General features: G+C 37.5%; 2 protein-coding genes across 6 annotated transcripts in view; one reads left to right on the forward strand and one right to left on the reverse strand.

Moving 5' to 3' along the window:
- Positions 1–18,753, forward strand: part of nf1a (neurofibromin 1a) — a 165,439-nt gene that overhangs the window by 112,872 nt on the left and 33,814 nt on the right. For all 4 annotated transcript variants that reach the window (XM_061918765.1, XM_061918762.1, XM_061918764.1 and 1 more), the window contains 12 exons: positions 1,241–1,673; positions 1,760–2,100; positions 4,129–4,331; positions 6,116–6,309; positions 6,438–6,578; positions 12,912–13,191; positions 13,278–13,492; positions 13,568–13,629; positions 13,721–13,862; positions 13,950–14,051; positions 15,882–16,022; positions 16,902–17,028. In XM_061918765.1, the coding sequence (XP_061774749.1) occupies positions 1,241–1,673; positions 1,760–2,100; positions 4,129–4,331; positions 6,116–6,309; positions 6,438–6,578; positions 12,912–13,191; positions 13,278–13,492; positions 13,568–13,629; positions 13,721–13,862; positions 13,950–14,051; positions 15,882–16,022; positions 16,902–17,028 (2,381 nt within the window). The remainder of the gene's footprint in view (positions 1–1,240; positions 1,674–1,759; positions 2,101–4,128; positions 4,332–6,115; positions 6,310–6,437; positions 6,579–12,911; positions 13,192–13,277; positions 13,493–13,567; positions 13,630–13,720; positions 13,863–13,949; positions 14,052–15,881; positions 16,023–16,901; positions 17,029–18,753) is intronic.
- The window catches only part of LOC133564439 (uncharacterized), a 44,422-nt gene that overhangs the window by 3,606 nt on the left and 22,063 nt on the right, over positions 1–18,753 (reverse strand). Inside the window, exon 1 of one of the 2 annotated variants that reach the window (XR_009809280.1) lies at positions 11,398–11,545. The exons of the other annotated variant lie outside the window; for it this stretch is intronic. The gene's annotated coding sequence lies outside the window, so the exon portion shown is untranslated. Of the gene's footprint in view, positions 1–11,397; positions 11,546–18,753 lie in introns of those variants that run through there. 2 annotated transcript variants of the gene reach the window in all.

An 18,753-nucleotide genomic window follows, 5' to 3' on the forward strand; every position in this document is an offset into this window, starting at 1 on the left:
CCCCCAAATCCAGTCGTATCTCAGTTAAAAACGTGCTAAAGTAGAAATCCCCTTCACCGATAAAATCCTTGAAGCAGCAGCCTTGTCTGAGCAGTCTCGCCATGCTGCACCGACGCTGTGAAGGACAGCTCCTTTTTTTTTTTTTTTTTTTTTTTTTTAAACTTTTACGAACACCCATGGCTTACCTTAAAAAAAATTGTATTTAGACATCAACTTGCCATAAATAGTAGCCTCGAAATGCTATCGCCACCTAGCTAATTCTCATGTATCTACACTAGCAACCGCTTTTCCATGTTGTCTTGCACTTTCTCTTTGTCCTTGCGAAGATATTTAAGCCCTTCGGCAAAGTCAGCAACCATATAAACGTCCTTTTTTAAATAATGGTTGAAGTTGTGGTCATTTTTCTTGCATATTTGTGAGGCAATCCGTATGCCATTGTCACCACCACTGCTGTCCTTTTTCAAATATGTAACTATAATGTGACGTCAGGCGCCAACCTCCTTAAAATGGCGATGTCATCAAAATGGCAGCCCCTATAGAACTTACAGCGGCACACAAAATTAATAAATAATAGAATAATAAATGAAGCGATCCTACACAGAGACATGGGTCGCACACCGAGGCAAATTTGGCTCTATCTAATGATTCATAAACCGAATAGAATGCAAATAGAGGTGTTCTCTAATCAAGGTTCCATTGTACTGTCATTCTGTTGACTTGGACAGTTGGTCATTATTATTGTATATGTAAGTTCTGATATAAACTTAAACTTGATTTAAAGCGCTGTTATAGGAACAAAACTCAAAACATTCTTATTAAAAGTAGCGATTGTCATGGTGGTTATGGTTTGGATTTATTTCAAAACATGCATACAGTTACCATATGGTACATCACATGTTTCAAATTTTCATGGCAATAACCGGCAAGGATCAATTGCATTACAAACATTCTGTGACTTGGTTACAGTTGGGCATATACACGTGCATGTCCAATTGTGCCAGGGCCCACCACTCCCAAGTGTGCCAGAGCCGAGGAACAGTTTCAAACTTTTCGGATAAAAGGACTCACACGAGCCAAAAATGCTGGATTTTAGATGATAAGTGGGCTTAATCGCAGTACTAATGGCCTAGTTTAAGTGCTCCCTTATATGCTCAAAACCCAAACATAGTATTATTAAGGCAGCACAAAACTTTCTATCGGTATTTTTTTGCTGAATAATTGTTTCTTTGTTTTTGTTTAGATTCAAAACTGGACAGATAAACGGAGACCTGCTAATCTACCATGTACTCCTTACTCTGAAACCATACTATGCCAAGCCCTATGAGATTGTGGTGGACTTGACTCATGTGGGCCCCAGTAACCGCTTCAAGACTGACTTTTTGTCCAAGTGGTTTGTGGTCTTTCCGGGTTTTGCCTATGAAAATGTGGCTGCTGTCTATGTGTACAATTGCAATACTTGGGTAAGAGAGTACACTAAATACCATGAGCGTCTACTGACCGGCTTGAAGGGAAGCAAGCGGCTCCAGTTCATCGATTCACCAGCTAAGCTTGCTGAACACATAGAACCTGACCAACAAAAGCTCCCTGCTGCCACACTCACTCTGGAAGAAGATCTCAAAGTGTTCCATAATGCTCTGAAACTTGCTCACAAAGACACCAAGGTCTCAATAAAGGTGAGGTTTTTAATCAATGAAGGTACTTTATTTTGTTACATTACTCATCTAAGCAGACTATATTTTGTTTACCAATATAATTTCAGGTTGGCTCAACAGCTGTGCAGGTGACCTCAGCTGAACGGACGCGTGTTCTGGGGCAGCCTGTCTTCCTTAATGATGTCTACTATGCCTCAGAGATTGAAGAGATTTGTCTGGTCGATGAGAGCCAGTTCACCCTCACCATGGCCAACCAGGGCACACCACTTACTTTCATGCATCAAGAATGTGACGCAATCGTTCAGTCTATCATCCATATTCGAACACGATGGGAGCTATCTCAGCCGGATTCAATTCCCCAGCACACTAAGATCCGGCCTAAAGATGTTCCCGGCACGCTGCTTAATATCGCTCTGCTCAACCTGGGCAGTTCTGACCCTAGTCTCAGGTCAGTTCTTCAAATCTGTTACAATTTTTTGCGACAGTACTTTTTAAAGAACATTACATTGTATATATACCACTTGTTGCAGTGGCATAGACAGCTTAAGGTTCTACTTAGTATGTGACTGACTGTTTACAAAATGCTTGTATTTTAGCTGTGAAAAATGCAGTTACAGTTCTGGCCAACATTTATCAATTTTAAATGTCCACAATGAATTAAATAAAAATGTGCTAAATTTAATTAAACTTTTAAACCTAAAATAGGATGCATTAAAAGTACAAAATCCAGCTTTTACAGGGTCTTTTAAAATTATATTGGATCCCAGTGGGGAAGCTTTAGTAAGTTTCTCTTATTTTGGAAATAGTGTCAAAGCGCTTTGAGTTTTAAAAATAAAATTAAATAAAAGGTAGAAAAGCGCTATACAAGTACAAGTCATTTACCATTTACATAGAAATACTCTATAAACCTCAAAATTATATACAGCACAAATCTCCATTCTTATGCTAATTTTCCCACCAAGCCTACTCTGCTGTAATTTTTCAGTGGTGTTTCAGACGTGCTTAAATTTCATGATTGCCAATCATGGTGGCACAAACTTTTTTGCATGGTGCAGGTTAGATATGTATCAACATATGAATTGAGTGTGCATATGTTTTCACAGTACTACTTATATTCATAATACTAGTAATTATTTTTGGCGGGATGAAAAGTTGTAAATGGCCTTGAGCAGGAATGGGAATTGTTAAGATTTTTGTTGTTCTTATTCCACTTTCGATTCTGCTTACCTATTCGGTTCCTAATTGGTTCTATAATTGATTCTTTTTTGGGGGGGAGAGAAAAAAAGGTGGATTAGCATCAATTTTGTTTAGTTTAGAGATAACATGACCTTATAAACCCTACAGTGAGGTCTCAAGAGGCACATACAGTATGTAGCAGAGAAAGAAAAAAAACATTTGTACATCTGAGAAATGTATATTCTTTAGAATGTAACAATTTAATCAACGTTGAATTGAACATTTTAGAAAATGTAAGGTTTCAAAAACTGTAAGCCATTATGATCAACATTATAAGACATAATGGCTTGACGTATCTCCACTTTTTATGTTATGTTAATTTCCCAGATTAGTTAATTAGTTACCTGCTGACATGAATAGACTTTTACACCATATTCTAAATATTCATATTTAATGAAGTGAATTCTATTTATAATGCGCTTTTTCTCTAGTGACTCAAAGCACTTTACATATTGAAACCCAATATCTAATTTTTACATTCAAACCTGTGTGGGTGGCACTGGGAGCAGGTGGTTAAAGTGTCTTGCCCAAGGTCACAACGGCAGTGACTAGGATGGCGGAAGCGGGGATCGAACCTGTAACCCTCAAATTGCTGGCACGGCCGCTCTACCAACCGAGCTATACGGCCCCATGAGTTTCACCTCTATAATATAAGGACTGAAAAAAAATCTGGTTGCATTAAAATATGCAACTTTTATCTGACGACAATTGAACATTCACCTACTGAAAATGCAAGCTTTTGACCACAAACTTTTGACTGCCCAGTCAGTCAAAATCAGTCTCATAATACTCATTTAAATGAGGAGGTATTAATTTAAACAAAAAATAGGGCTACCATCATCGGCTGCGTTAGTACTTATTGTATTTAGATGACGTGCATGCAAGAGTGACTGCTGATGGGATTATATTGGAGCGCTTAAAACATGACTTTCATTTATTATTGCATGCTTTGTGGTAAAATTTTTCAGCATATTTCTCATATTTGAGTAATGACATCATTCCCACTCAGAAGAATCGATAAGGAAACTGTTTGTGAAAATGGCAAGCGATTCCAAAGAATCGATATACTGGGAAGTGGTTCTGAAAAAGAACTTGCTTTCTATTCCCATCTCTAGCCTTAAGTGATGGAAGTTTCCACGGATAAAAGTTCTTGTTAATAACCTTAAATTTGTCATCCTATAATTTTTTTTTTCGACAGCATAATCATTTTAACACTTTTCTCTTTTCCATTCTTGCTTAGGTCTGCAGCTTATAATCTATTGTGTGCTTTGACTTGCACGTTCAACCTAAAGATAGAAGGCCAGTTGTTGGAGACATCAGGCCTCTGCATTCCAGCCAACAACACTCTTTTCATAGTCTCCATCAGTAAGACACTCGCAGCCAATGAACCTCATCTGACGCTAGAGTTTCTGGAGGAGTGCATCTCTGGATTCAGCAAATCCAGTAAGTACCTCTAACACCATGAGCTGCACTAACTTAACAATGCTGTCTTAATGCAGTCAAACTAAAGATCATATTTAATACTGCACAGGGAACTCATTTACATCCGGTAAGAAACCAACCGTAATTATTTCTGAGTGATTACGTGCTTCGATGCTGCCGATTACAGAAGCAAATGGACCTTGCAGTTAACTCCCTGTCTGTGTAAGAACAATATAAAACTGTTGATCCCAGGATGTCGTTGCGGTTTGTGCAGCCCTTTGAGCCATTTGTCATCAAGGTCTATATATATTACTATTGATTGATTGATTGATTGATTGATTGAGGTAAGTACAGTATCTGCTAGTGCTGTCAAATGATTATTTATTCAATCAATTTAAACTTGCTTGAATTGTGTCTACACAATAAATGACCGTTAATTGTTTACACAATTCAAACGTAAAAAGACCCCAACATTTTGATGGAAATGCAATTTTATTATCAGAATGTTAGAAACAAACATTTATAAAATATGTTTACTTTTTGCATGTCATTTATTTGCTCCAATACTTGGTAAAAGTGATTTTTAGAGTCCAGTCGGAGTCAATTTTGAAACAAAATATGCCACCAAGCACACCAATGAGTTGCCTCACTCATATCCCAGCACTTAGCCTTGACCTGATCACTGATTGTCTAGCAACCTGCGCCGCTTTTCAGGTAATCATCCACAGTTAAGGTAAAGGAGTTTAAGTTCTCAAAATAAATTGCGTGATTAATCAACATTGTAACCCCCAAGTTCCTGGCGATTGGAGTGCAGATCAGCCTTTGGCCAGCGGGAATCATGGCTGGTGATAATGTCAAGAAAACCCTTGTCTCGCTATTGTTCAATAGGGATGGGGAAAGATGAATAAATTAATTAGTTAGGATCGCTATAATTAGATTTGTCGCTAAATTATGTTTAATGCGAAACTCTTATTTTGAAAACTATGACGTTAAAACATCTACTTCTGTTTCTTTCATATGTCACAATCGGTAGCTTTCTATTGGTGCAGATGTCATTGGTGTTTCCGAACGCTTTATGAGATGTATTGTGAATGGTTTCTTCAAGTGTGTGTAGTTATTTTTATTGATGTTTGTCTATCATCATATGACAGCTGTTTATTTAGTGAATAGCATCTGACTACTAAACAAATAAGCTTTTATGGCTAATCTGCGTATGCTAATTAAGAACTACACATTAATTTAAACTTATTTTATGCAAGTATATTGGCTGCAATTTTTCTAATTAAATTTTAATGTTTTTGCATACACAATGCATGTCATATTCATGACAGAATATTGTGTACTAATGCAACCTGAGATGCACGACAATGCAATTAAAGTTGACTACAGTATCTGATGACTTTGTATTCTCTGACCGGAAGGAACCCTAGAGAGGTCGATATTCCACACCTGTTGCAGAGTTTAATACTTTTTTTTTTTTGCCCGATATTGTGCGTCCCATGGCCAAGTATGCAATCTAGGCAATGACATCTGCCCCATAGTACCACAATGGGACTGCCGTTCTCTTAGAAGTCTTATCTTTTTTTTTGACAATATGGGACATTTTATATCCTTAATCACGGCAAATAATATGCTAGCAGTCTGCAGTTGTTTCATTTTCTTCCTGTATCCAAAAATAATCTTAACCCTGACCTGTAAAACCAGGTACATACCGAACAATGATTCTAGCGCAATGTTACATGACTAGTGGCCACGAGTTGAGGAAATTTAATATACAATGTACATAATTAATTGTTGTTCTGCAGGTATTGAGCTGAAGCATCTTTGTTTGGAGTACATGACACCCTGGCTGCTAAACCTTGTTCGCTTTTGTAAGCACAATGATGATGCCAAGCGCCAGCGTGTCACTGCCATTTTGGACAAGCTCATCACCATGACCATTAACGAAAAGCAGATGTATCCCTCTATCCAAGCAAAGATCTGGGGCAGCTTGGGCCAGGTGAGTCCACCACACCAATCACTTATGAAACCTTTTAAACTGAATGTCTGCATGGCTCCACCTGTGTAAATTTGTACTTCATTGAATATGCTCTTTTTTCATTATATTTAAAAATGCTCTCTCCTTAGATAACAGATCTGTTGGATGTGGTGTTAGACAGCTTCATCAAAACCAGTGCCACTGGAGGCCTTGGCTCTATCAAGGCTGAGGTGATGGCTGATACTGCAGTTGCTTTGGCATCAGGAAATGTCAAACTGGTCTCCAGTAAGGTGAGGTCCGACTGGTCTGTCGTGAAATATATATACAAAGTCTTTTAGCAGGCATGTGATTTTTCCGTTATTAGTGGGAAATCTATCTTTTTTTATCTCTGTAAAAATATAAACAATTATTTTCCGTTTTTCTTCGTTTTTCCGACGTACGTTGTGTTTTAAAATCTTGATCTGTCGCTTTGCCATACCTGCCAACAACTACGTTTTTCCCATAATGGGTACGGTTTTTGATAATCCAGTGGTAAAAACTATGGGTTTCTATTAAAAAGGATTAACTTAAAAAGTGAAGCTACGTAGCAAAGCAACTCCACGGGTAGGGGACAAACTACACAGGAAACATCATTGATAATTGGTTAGCTTACGGTTAAGAACATTGGTAAACATTTAAATAATAATAAAGCCTAAATAAGTTTGTAGATAATAATGATGTAAAGGTAAAATATGGTGTGGAAATGTACCCGATTGCAGGAAATGTAGACTTGATTTTCAAAATGTTTTTTGGGGTTTGCATGGCAGCACTTTGTGGTGTTATAATTTTTTCTCTTTTTTTATCATGTGTTTTTATATGTATATGTATATATAAATATATATGTGTTTGTGTGTGTGTGCATGCGTGTGTGCGTGTGTATTTATATATATATATATATATATATATATATATATATATATATATATATATATATATATATATATATATATATATATACTTATATATTAGGGCTGTCAAACTATTAATATATTCAATCGCAATAATCGCATTGTTCATAGTTAACTTAAACTTAATCGTGATTAATCACAGATAGGTATAATTTTTCATCATTGATTGATTGATTGAGAAGTTTATTGACAATTTAGAGAATTGAAGATATGTAATGCTTTAAAAAGGCAAATGGATGGCACAAAAAGCCAAAAGTTTTGTTTCCATTAATAAGTATACCTTAGACCAGGGGTCACCAACCTTTTTGAAACCAAGAGCTACTGCTTGGGTATTGATTAAAACTTAAATAAATTGCCAGAAATAGCCAATTTGCTCAATTTACCTTTAACTCTATGTTATCATTAATAATTCACGGTGGAAGAGGGGTTAGTGCGTCTGCCTCACAATACGAAGGTCCTGCAGTCCTGGGTTCAAATCCAGGCTCGGGATCTTTCTGTGTGGAGTTTGCATGTTCTCCCCGTGAATGCGTGGGTTCCCTCCGGGTACTCCGGCTTCCTCCCACTTCCAAAAAACATGCACCTGGGGATAGGTTGATTGGCAACACTAAAATTGGCCCTAGTGTGTGAATGTGAGTGTGAATGTTGTCTATCTGTGTTGGCCCTGCGATGAGGTGGCGACTTGTCCAGGGTGTACACCGCTTTCCGCCCGATTGTAGCTGAGATAGGCGCCAGCGCCCCCCGCGACCCCAAAAGGGAATAAGTGGTAGAAAATGGATGGATGGATGGATGTTTTGAATAGGTTAAAATCCAATCTGCACTTTGTTAGAATATATAACAAATTGGACCGAGCTATATTTCTAACAAAGACAAAGTATTATTTCTTCGAGAGTTTCCAAAACCAAACATTCTAAAATAAATTCAAAAGACTTTGAAATAATATTTAAATTTGATTCTACAGTTTTTCTAGATTGCCAGAATATTTTTTTTGAGTTTTAATCATAATAAGTTTGAAAAAATATTTCACAAATATTCTTTGTCGAAAAAACAGAAGTTAAAATGAAGAATTAAATTAAAATGTATTTATTATTCATTACAAAAAAAAAAAAAATTACTTGAACATTGATTGTCAGGAAAGAAGAGGAAGGAATTTAAAAGGCAAAAAGGTATATGTGTTTAAAAATCCTAAAATCATTTTTAAGGTTGTATTTTTTATCTAAAATTGTCTTTCTACGAGTTATAAGAAACAAAGTAAAAAAAAATAAATGAATTAATTTAAACTAGTGAAGACCAAGTATTTAAAATATTTTCTCGGATTCTTTAAATTCTATTTGAGTTTTGTCTTAGAATTAAAAATGTCGAGCAAAGCGAGACCAGTTTGCTAGTAAATAAATACAATTTAAAAAAGATAGAGGCAGCTCACTGGTAAGTGCTGCTATTTGAGCTATTTTTAGAACAGGCCAGCGGGCGACTCATCTGGTCCTTACGGGCTACCTGGTACCCGCGGGCACAGCGTTGGTGACCCCTGTCCTAGACAGATCATTTACAGGGGGGGTGGCTTTATATTGCTGAATGACAGTGTTTTAACCTTCTATTAATTGATAAAATGTATTATTGAGCCTGCTAATCATTCTGTAATTGAGGACTCGACCAGAACAAAAATGTACACAATATTTCAGCCAGCCAGAAAAATCCCCCTCCAACCCCACCTGACCCCATATTCCTCAACTGATGTACGAGCATTTCTTTAGAGGCAAGTATCACAGAATAACATTACAAAACATCTCTGACAAAGCTTGATTGTAATGTAAGACATTTTTATTTTGTTAATGTCAGGGTTTCCCCTAAAATGGCCAAAATACTTATTGCGGTAGGTTGCATGTTTTGTAGCGTGGTCGATATAGCATGAAATGTTATGATTCGTATATACTTTAAAAAGGGATGTGATCATACATTTAAAACAAATATGTTAATAAGTATGGTAATAACATTCTATTTTTCTTGCATTTTATCGTTTTGTTCTATTTTTAAATTGTTGCTGTACTTTGAGAATTTATTTTATTTTGTTTTTTATTCTAAAAGAGATTTCTCCAATCCTTTTAGTCACCTTTTCTGTAATAAAAAATAATTGGCTACAAGTCTAGCATTTATTTTTGGTGTTTTGGGCAACTGTGCTCGTGTTTAGAGACTTTTTAGATTCTGTCGCGCCATGGCTGTGATGAAAAGCGAGCCGCAGAGAGCCTCTCACACTTGCTTTGCGTTGCAAGGGGCCTTTCTCTCATTAAAAGCCACCAGTGTCATCTTAAATTGTGAAGGTCGCTGTCCGCGGATACATCTTGAATATATTAAAATACAACCACGCGGGCACGCTGCGTTTGCTCCGAACAACCCGTATGGCTGGTATTATGTATGTATGTATGTTGTGTGTTATGAGGGTTTGTCCCAGTCTTTGAACACACCGTGTCAGTGGAGAATGAACAAATTGTTTGTCTTGAAGTGAAGCACAGAGGCAGATGTTTGTGCACGGAGAAAATACTTGCTGGAATTGGGCTCGATGTTAGCATACAATTGGCCATAAAAGCTAAATAGAGCGTCAGACTGTTTTCTTTTGAACGGTACAATACATTATATCACTTTATTTTGTTAAGTGTGGCGGCTAATATTAGGCCTGTACATTAAGGAGAAACCCTAGACATATTTACACCGGATGCATAGCGTAGCAATTTTAGTTTGGAAGCTGGAAAAGTGGGTAATTGGTTTAAGAAAGTGTCTTGACATGTTTTGATTTTGAATCGACTGTTTGCAATAGAAAAAAGTCTAATTTTTGACATCGTGCCTACCGTCTTTAATTTCTTTTGAGCTTTTATGTCATCTTGCTTACTAAATCAGTCACAGTAACAATGTAAATGTTATGTTCTCACTGGACCTTAACCATAATTTGAACTCCAATGTGAAGCACCACATTGTGCGCTGCAGGTGTTTGCTGCAGGGATGTCGCCTCTTCTCATGACGAAAGATAGTCCTTACTTGTCGGGAGAAAAACTTGCTATGGCTTTGAACCTGATATTTCCATAAGGTAGATTTTCCTTTGGCCACTTCTGCTCACTTGTGGCTCATCAGTTACAAGTAAACTGCAGCCAAGGTCACCCCGCTACGGCACAGCAGGAGGGTCAAAAACTAAGTGTTTGTGTTAATCGCCTGTAAAAAAAAAAATTAGGCCAATATTGAAATGTATAGTTAACGCGTTATCACATTAACTTCATTAACACATTAACACTTCACCCTTTGCCCCCGGTGCCGCTCACACTGGTGAATGAATGATTGGTGGTGGTCGGAGGGGCCGTAGGCGCAAACTGGCAGCAGCGCTTCCGTCAGTCTACCCCAGGGCAGCTGTGGCTACATATGTAGCTTACCACCACCAGGTGTGAATGAATGATGGGTTCCCACTTCTCTGTGAGCGCTTTGAGTATATAACAATAGAAAAGCGCGATATAAATCTAATCCATTATTATTATTATTATTATTAACTTTGACAGCTCCAATATATAAAATATATATACATATATAACATTTACATAATACAGATTATGATACTGTTCTGTCCTTATGTTAAGATTTTCCGCAGTGTTGTTCTTATGTTAATAATATCATACATAATTCTTATGTCATATGGCATTGTTACCATGTTTATATAAGGTAGCAGGAGTTAAATGTCCTAATGTTGTTTTTTTACTGTAAATTAGCTTCTGAGTTGCAACCTTTACCTGTCTATCACAGCATTTAACTACTAATACTTTAGAGACAAGAATCCCAATAAAACATTGCACTCCAAAAAACAACTTTGACAGTTAAGATTGCTTGTTGGCATTAAAACAGTTGTTTTTCTCACTACGATAGGACGAAGCCAATCCTTGCCAAAGCACACCCTCTTGTTTTTTAGAATATAAATATTTGGGGTTTTGGCACCAGCCGCTGGACTAGATCTGACAAATCTAAATCTATGAGCCTGAACTGATGAAGCCTACTCGGATGAGCGACGAAACGTCTTCCAAGATAAACCAAGCAGTCCAGTTGTGATCGATTGAATGCCCTGAGATGACAATAACCTGAATGAATGAGAACCTTCATAGACATTAATTGGTTTAGTTGTTGAATAAATACTTACTTGAATAAATGAGTCCGAATTAAAACTGTAATATCTTTGACGAAAAACTCCACTTGCTCTTCATCTGAGTATCACTTAGTCTTCCTTCTCAGACAAAAACAACATACACACACAGACACAATAGTAAGCCCAAGCCCTGGCTCCTTTTATTGCAGACACCAGTGTTGCAGTAAAAGAGGGCCATTGTGTGGACCGTTCATCGGCACAAATTGTGTTGACTGAAGGGATGAGAACTTTAGTAGTTAGTACTCATTTTCTTTTGTTTCTTTTTTAATAGAATCTTATGACTTTTACATAGGTTTTTTTTTTTTTTTTAGTAATAGCGTTATAAACAATGCATAAAACGTTACACTCTTGTTCCAGTAGTTATTTTTATTTGCTGAGTTTAGTGGTGAGTTGTCACCTCCTTAAACTATTTTTTTATTAGTTCTTATAATTGTACAGTCCCGGACAAAAGTATTGTAACTCATCCAAGTTGTAGGAACAACAAATGATAACTTGAATTTTAGCTTTTGGAATCAGATATGGCTTGTATGAAAAGCAAAACCCTTTGGATTGGATTATGCTTTCCATACAAATATCAAGCTTTGTATCATTCCTTAGAGTTAGAAATGTGGGCTTGTCCTTGGACAAAAGTCTTGTTGCATACAAAAAATAATGTACGATAAAAAAAATATTTTATTTTGAAAACCTAAAACAAAGTCCTGGTGTTTTGGGAAAAAATTATTAATGTTGTGTATGGCTCCTATGAGCTTCAAGGACTGCATCATTAATCACTAATCACTCAAATAATTTGTTAACCCAGACATAATGGATTTATTTGGGTTCCAACAGGTCTTCTTTGGGTTATTAGTGATGCAGTTGAAATGATTTTTTATTAGAAAAAATATAATTTGCCACTTTTCTTGAACAGTCATACTACGGGGTCTGCCTCACCTAGGCTTGTCATGAAGCTCGCCGGTTTCTTAAAAAAAAAAGATTAGAATTTAACATATATTTAACGATGTTTAACTCTATATCAGTGCCTCAACAATATATATACTGTAAATATAAGAACACTATCAACTGATAGCATGTGTTACCATTAGTTATTTAAGAGTTTTAACAGATAAATGTCTGTATTTGTCACAAATAAAAGTTTAACTGAATACAATGACTGTCAAGGTAATCCAAACAGAAGAGATCTTCAAGAAAAAAGCTTGTAGGACAGAGCCGATGTTGGTTGCCATATTCCTAAAAAAACATAGGCTTTTCCAAACACTGCTTATTTATTGAAAACAATATCCTTTTGTTGAATGTGTCTGTGTTAGCGGGGCATATATTGTTATATCAGGAAAAGGATGGGATTGCAGCTCATTTGAATTTGAGCACACTCTCGGCAGCCCAATTCATGAAATACAGCAGTGTTAGGGGCATTTGTTTGCTTGTTTTACAATGTTGCTTCTGTTTAATAGGACGAATCATTTTGACAAGGGCGTTTTAATGCCAGACTTCTGTGTTGTGTTCTGTGACAGGTTATCAGTCGAATGTGTAAGATCATAGACAAGACCTGCTTGTCACCAACACCAACATTGGAGCAGCACCTGATGTGGGATGACATTGCCATTTTGGCCCGTTACATGCTCATGCTTTCGTTCAACAACTCGCTGGATGTTGCTGCCCATCTGCCGTACCTATTCCACGTCGTTACCCTGCTGGTAGCAACTGGACCACTTTCTCTCAGGGCCTCTACCCATGGCTTGGTCATCAACATCATTCATTCCCTCTGTACTTGCTCCCAGCTTAACTTCAGTGGTAAGGATTTTAATCTGGATGTTCATGCAACAATCAAAAAATACCTCATTATACTATTTAATGTTATACTATGTATGTTATTTTAGAGGAGACAAAGCAGGTTCTGCGGTTGAGCCTCACTGAATTCTCCTTGCCCAAGTTCTACCTGCTTTTTGGCATCAGCAAAGTCAAGTCAGCAGCTGTCATTGCCTTCCGCTCTAGCTACAGAGACCGCTCCTTCTCCCCAGGATCATACGAAAGGGAGACTTTTGCCCTTTCCTCCTTGGAGACTGTCACCGAGGCCTTACTAGAAATAATGGAGGTCAGTCACCACCCTTGTGATAGTTTTAAAATCTTACGTTTAACACTGCTGAGCCCAACCATATTTTTTTAATAGGCTTGTATGAGGGACATCCCAGCCTGTAAGTGGTTAGACCAATGGACAGAGCTTGCAAAAAAGTATGTTTCTTTTACTTTTGTTTGAGTTATCTTTCTTACGTCAATGTGTCCATGAGAATTACAAGAATATAAAATGATGAATTGTGTCCAGGTTTGCATTCCAGTACAACCCATCTCTCCAGCCCCGAGCCCTGGTAGTGTTTGGTTGCATTAGTAAAAGGGTGAGCCATGGTCAGATCAAGCAGATTATCCGAATACTCAGTAAAGCCAGCCCTCTTCTCAGCATAGACCGGGTAAGACCAAACATAAATTTTATTTGGCGAGGCCATGACTTTAAAGCTATTTTATTAATGAAATAGCATATTTTTTTATGTCCTTAGGGTCTTGAGAGCTGTCTGAAGGGGCCTGACAATTACAACAGCCAAGTATTAATTGAAGCCACTGTCATTGCACTGACAAAACTGCAGCCTCTGCTCAGTAAGGTATACGAAAACTCAGCCAAACTACATCATCGTGTTCCTATATATGGGTCTGGGTTGCAGCGGCGGTTCTCTCCTCAATGGTGCCCTCTGCTAGTAGATACCCCTTTGGTATACAGAGCCCCAGCCTCCCTGACAAGACACAAAAAGCCTTTACAATGCAATATATTATGTATTTTCTGCCGGGGGTGCACAATGCCCCTTCGTCAATGCCATCCTTTGTGTTCGTACATAATGCGCTTCAGAAACTGTCAATGGTTATATCACATTATCTACCAAGTAATGTTAGCTGATGTGATACCCATTCCATAATATGGTCCACATTAAGTGATGAAATAGTGCCATACAGTTATGTTTGGCCCGTTTCTTCGTCTTTCCTCTTTGTTCTAAAATGAGTTTGTGCTTCTTCCTTCTCTTTTCCATGTTTTGTGGAAACCTAAGTAACAATCTCAAAATCTGACAGTACGATGTAATCATGGTTTTAAAGCCACAATAAGATATTATTTTGGAAATGTCAAAAAAGATGACTTGAAAAAATAACCTTAGTGTGGAAAATTAAGCGCTATTTATGTTTAGGATAAACACAGTGTAAATAAACACAAATCCAATGCTCAACTGTTGTAATCATATTCATTACAACAGTGAAAAAACTGTGTTCAAGTAAGAAGCAAACATTAAAAAAAATTAAGTTTAGTGTCTTTAAGCTGACATTGTAAACATGCTGTCATTAGGAAAACTAGATTGAAATGCCTCACAAATTGATGTTTGGCCTGGCTTACACCTTAGTTTCGTGTTAAAAATATTTTCCAGGTTATAATTAATCAAGTGACTTCTCATATTGATTGTATTTTCGGACTTGAAGGCTATTGCAGTCGGGCAATATCTGCAAAGTGTATTTTTCAAGTCTCGATTTTCCTTGAATGCGAAGCCAAAATACCTCCAAATGTCTGATTTTAACTTTGTACGTAGATGCACTAGCTTAAGCTTTTGGTTTATGCGAAATTTGGTTTGCTTCTCAGACCGTCCATCACTGCATTATTGTGAGAATTTTGAAACCGCATTCACAATACCATTTTATCCCTAAAACTTAACCATCATCACCGAATTCATTTTCTTTTATTTACGTTTTTAACCTTCAATTAACCCGGTGCTTTTCAATTATGTTCTGTTAAACCCCCCCAGGAAGAAGAAAATATTTTGCACACCCCAACCCTCCACCTTGACTATAAATAGTATAATTTGTCTGTAAAATGATTATAACTATACCGCTGCATCACAATGTAAATTTATTTACACTAAAGGAAACAACAACCCGTGTCCCACTGTGGTTACAGTGAAGCCACATGTTACATTCTTCATATTCTGGTACGGGAAAAAAAAGCATATTCCCGAGGTCACACGCGCCCCCCTTGGCATCGCACTGAATCCCCCCCAGGGGACCCTGCCCTACTATTTGAGAAGGACTAATTTAACCTAAGGACTGAAATCCAGCGGTCAACTCAACCCCTCAATATTTTATTATACTTCATGTGAGCAATTTTGCGGAGCACCCGTCTGACACACATATCCTGACTTAAGGAGTAACTAGTCTTAGCGCTAAGCACAAATAAATTGGATTTTTATTTTTTCCCCACCTCATCCTTGCGACATATCCTAGAAAGTACCCTTGGTAATTGCCCATAGCTAGAACAGCTACAACTAGGTTGCTTAGACAGAAAGACTGTAAATTAAAGTGCCACTGTATTGTGATAAAAATGTTTACTTTAACTTTACCAACTGCGTTCCAAGATTTAAACTGAAACATGCTCTTAATTCCCTTTCTTCCTTCTGTAGGGGTCTCCTATGCACAGGGCGCTGTTCTGGGTTGCAGTGGCTGTACTACAGCTGGATGAAGTGAACCTGTATTCTGCTGGGACTGCTTTGATGGAGCAGAACCTCCACACCCTGGACACAATGCATGTCTTCAATGACAAGGCAAATCCTACCTTCAATCCCAAACGCTGCACTGCTCAAAAACGATATTTGCTCATATAAAAGCAGTAGAAACAAATGAGAGCTACTGCAGTTAAAATTTGGTTTTGACTCCTGTATTAGGTTTAATTAGATAAGAAAAAACAGGAGCAATACTATTCTGAATCTTTTTGAATCTCTGAAAGCTACTCTGCTTTCAAAGACTGTAATCCATTTGGAACATTTTGTAAAACCTTGTGCTAGCTCACTTCTCGCCCTCCAAAACTTCCTGCTAGCAGAATGTTGAAGTTCTGCGATTTTGGATCAACATGTGCACTGTGATGAGGTGGCAACTTGTCCAGGATGTACCCCGCCTTCCGCCCCAATGCAGCTGAGATAGGCTCCAGCACCCCATGAGACCCCGAACGGGACAAGCGGTAGAAAAATGGATGGATGTGCAACAAATGTGACTTTTGTAATTATTAGATTGGATTTAGCACCAATAACGCCCTCTGTCTCTATAATTGCTATTTTTTACTTGCAACGAAGGAAGCTAATTAAGAAAATCTATAGAAGCTTTAAATCCTCAATAAGCCTTACACATTTATTAAACATATCTAAATTTATAAAATGTATAGGTCGTCCTGCCGGCCAAGAATTCCGAGAAGGCGTCTACAAAATCCACTTTGCTAGCCTGTTGTGTTCACCTTGCTACAAGTTTTGAGGCCGGGTTCTAAAGAATTTGACTGCAGAAGCTAGTTTCCGTATATACCCGCTTGCTCTGACGTAATTCAGTTACATCGTGCAAGTATTCTGCATTATTATGCTGTACATTTTCTGCTTTGTCATTGTATTTATAAATTGTGACCAAACTTTCTTTTTAATTTTTTGGGGGTCTTTTAGAGTCCGGAAGAAGTGTTCATGGAGATCAGACGTCCTTTGGAATGGCACTGTAAGCAGATGGACCACTTTGTGGGACTGAACTTTAGTGCTAACTTCAACTTTGCACTTGTAGGCCACCTTCTCAAAGGTATTTACCAGGAAAAAAGAATAATGTGTAATGTGCAAATTTCTGGACAATTCAGTTATGCTGATGATATAGTGGCACTGTATTTTTTTTACTTTACATTATATTTTTTTGATGCCATGTAAATGACTCGCCAATATTTGGTTGGATTAGAAGCACAATTTAAATACAAATCAAGTAAGGTTCACAATATTACGATTCTAAACTTAAAAAGTATCTGGGGTTAAGTTATGGCCTTGTGGTAAACTGTCTGGACAAGCCTGATCATAGCGTCCAGCACAAACACATCCACTGTTGGTGATAAGTTATTTGTCAGATAGTTAGCATTAAAATAGGGTTAACTCTGCTTTTGGCTGACTAAAAAATGGCCACACTCACAGCATCTCATCTCAGCGTTACAAATTAAATAGTGAATATGATATGTGATTTACCTTGCTATGCTGGTTTACTGCCTCCTCGGCACATATCCTCAAGCCACTACTGTGAAACTTGTTAAGTCAATCCCGCTAATGTCAAAACCCATTTGTCGACCAATTTTTCAAGTACTGGTCCACCATGTTGTTCTTATTACAAAAAATGGCCTGCTTAAGTCGACGTCAACCTATCTTTTTGTCGATATCTGTTGTAGTATTGTTGACAACAGAAACTAAACTTATACAATTACACATCAAAAACGTGCACATACTTACTTCCTGTTCGGTGCAAAATAAGTCTCAAAATAAAAGCATGGCAGTATTTACCTAGATTCCAGCACAGCAACTAGCAAAATGCACCAATTTAATTTTAGTGTTTAGATTGTTTGCAACGAGAAGAAAGATGTTTTCATTTACAGAAAGCTTTATTGTCAATGTAGTCAAAAGATACAATGAAATACTCGCAACAGCTTTCTTAGAAAAGGATATATAAAACATTGCCATTCCTCTGGCCCGGGGACCAAAACTGTCCACGGAATGACACCATACCGGCCCCCAAGTTTAATTGAAAACCTAGGTGACGAATATTTTTGCAGCAAATTCCTAAAGACATTAAAGGGCTCCTGTTCTATTGAGGAACAAATGCAAACATAATGGCAGATTCTCCCTTTGACATTTTAATTTGCTAGCATATATAAAACACTGGGGTCCAAACTTTTGATTTACATAACTGAAGCAATTCTCAAGGCAACCTTTTAAGTCCTCGCTTTTTCGGCAATTAAGTTGTTGCAGTTGCTTGTATACTAGTAGTGTTCCTCAAGGTTCCATTTTACTTCCTCCTTCTTTTGGCTATTTAACCAATGGCCGTGAGCTCAGTTCAAAAAACTTGTGTGACACTCACAATTTTGCAGCAGATTCTAAAAACAATAATGTGCTATCACATAGATGATCTTTGACTTGCTGTGTTTGCAGAAGTTCCTTTAAAACAGCAGAGTGCGTAGGTAGCGTTGACAAAATAAACAGACCAAAATGTAGAGGATGCTGGTTCTCAGGAATATACAAAATAAGACTGATAGTGAAGAGCGATGTCCAACCTCCCTGTCCTTAGCTTTCTGAAAAACTATTTAGTTGAATAGCTCTGGTATAAAACAACATATGAAAACCAAGGAACATAAATAAAAATGAGCAAGCAATGGCTTTCTAAATTTTTTCGGTTGCAATTATGTCGACGTCACTCAGCCAGTCAAAGGACTGGAGGCATAAACTTGTCCCACTGTAGTTTGCAGTGTCCTTTATGGTCATGTGACTTGTTAGT

Source organism: Nerophis ophidion, linkage group LG13 (genome assembly GCF_033978795.1).
Source record: "Nerophis ophidion isolate RoL-2023_Sa linkage group LG13, RoL_Noph_v1.0, whole genome shotgun sequence".
NCBI classification, from domain to species: domain Eukaryota; kingdom Metazoa; phylum Chordata; class Actinopteri; order Syngnathiformes; family Syngnathidae; genus Nerophis; species Nerophis ophidion.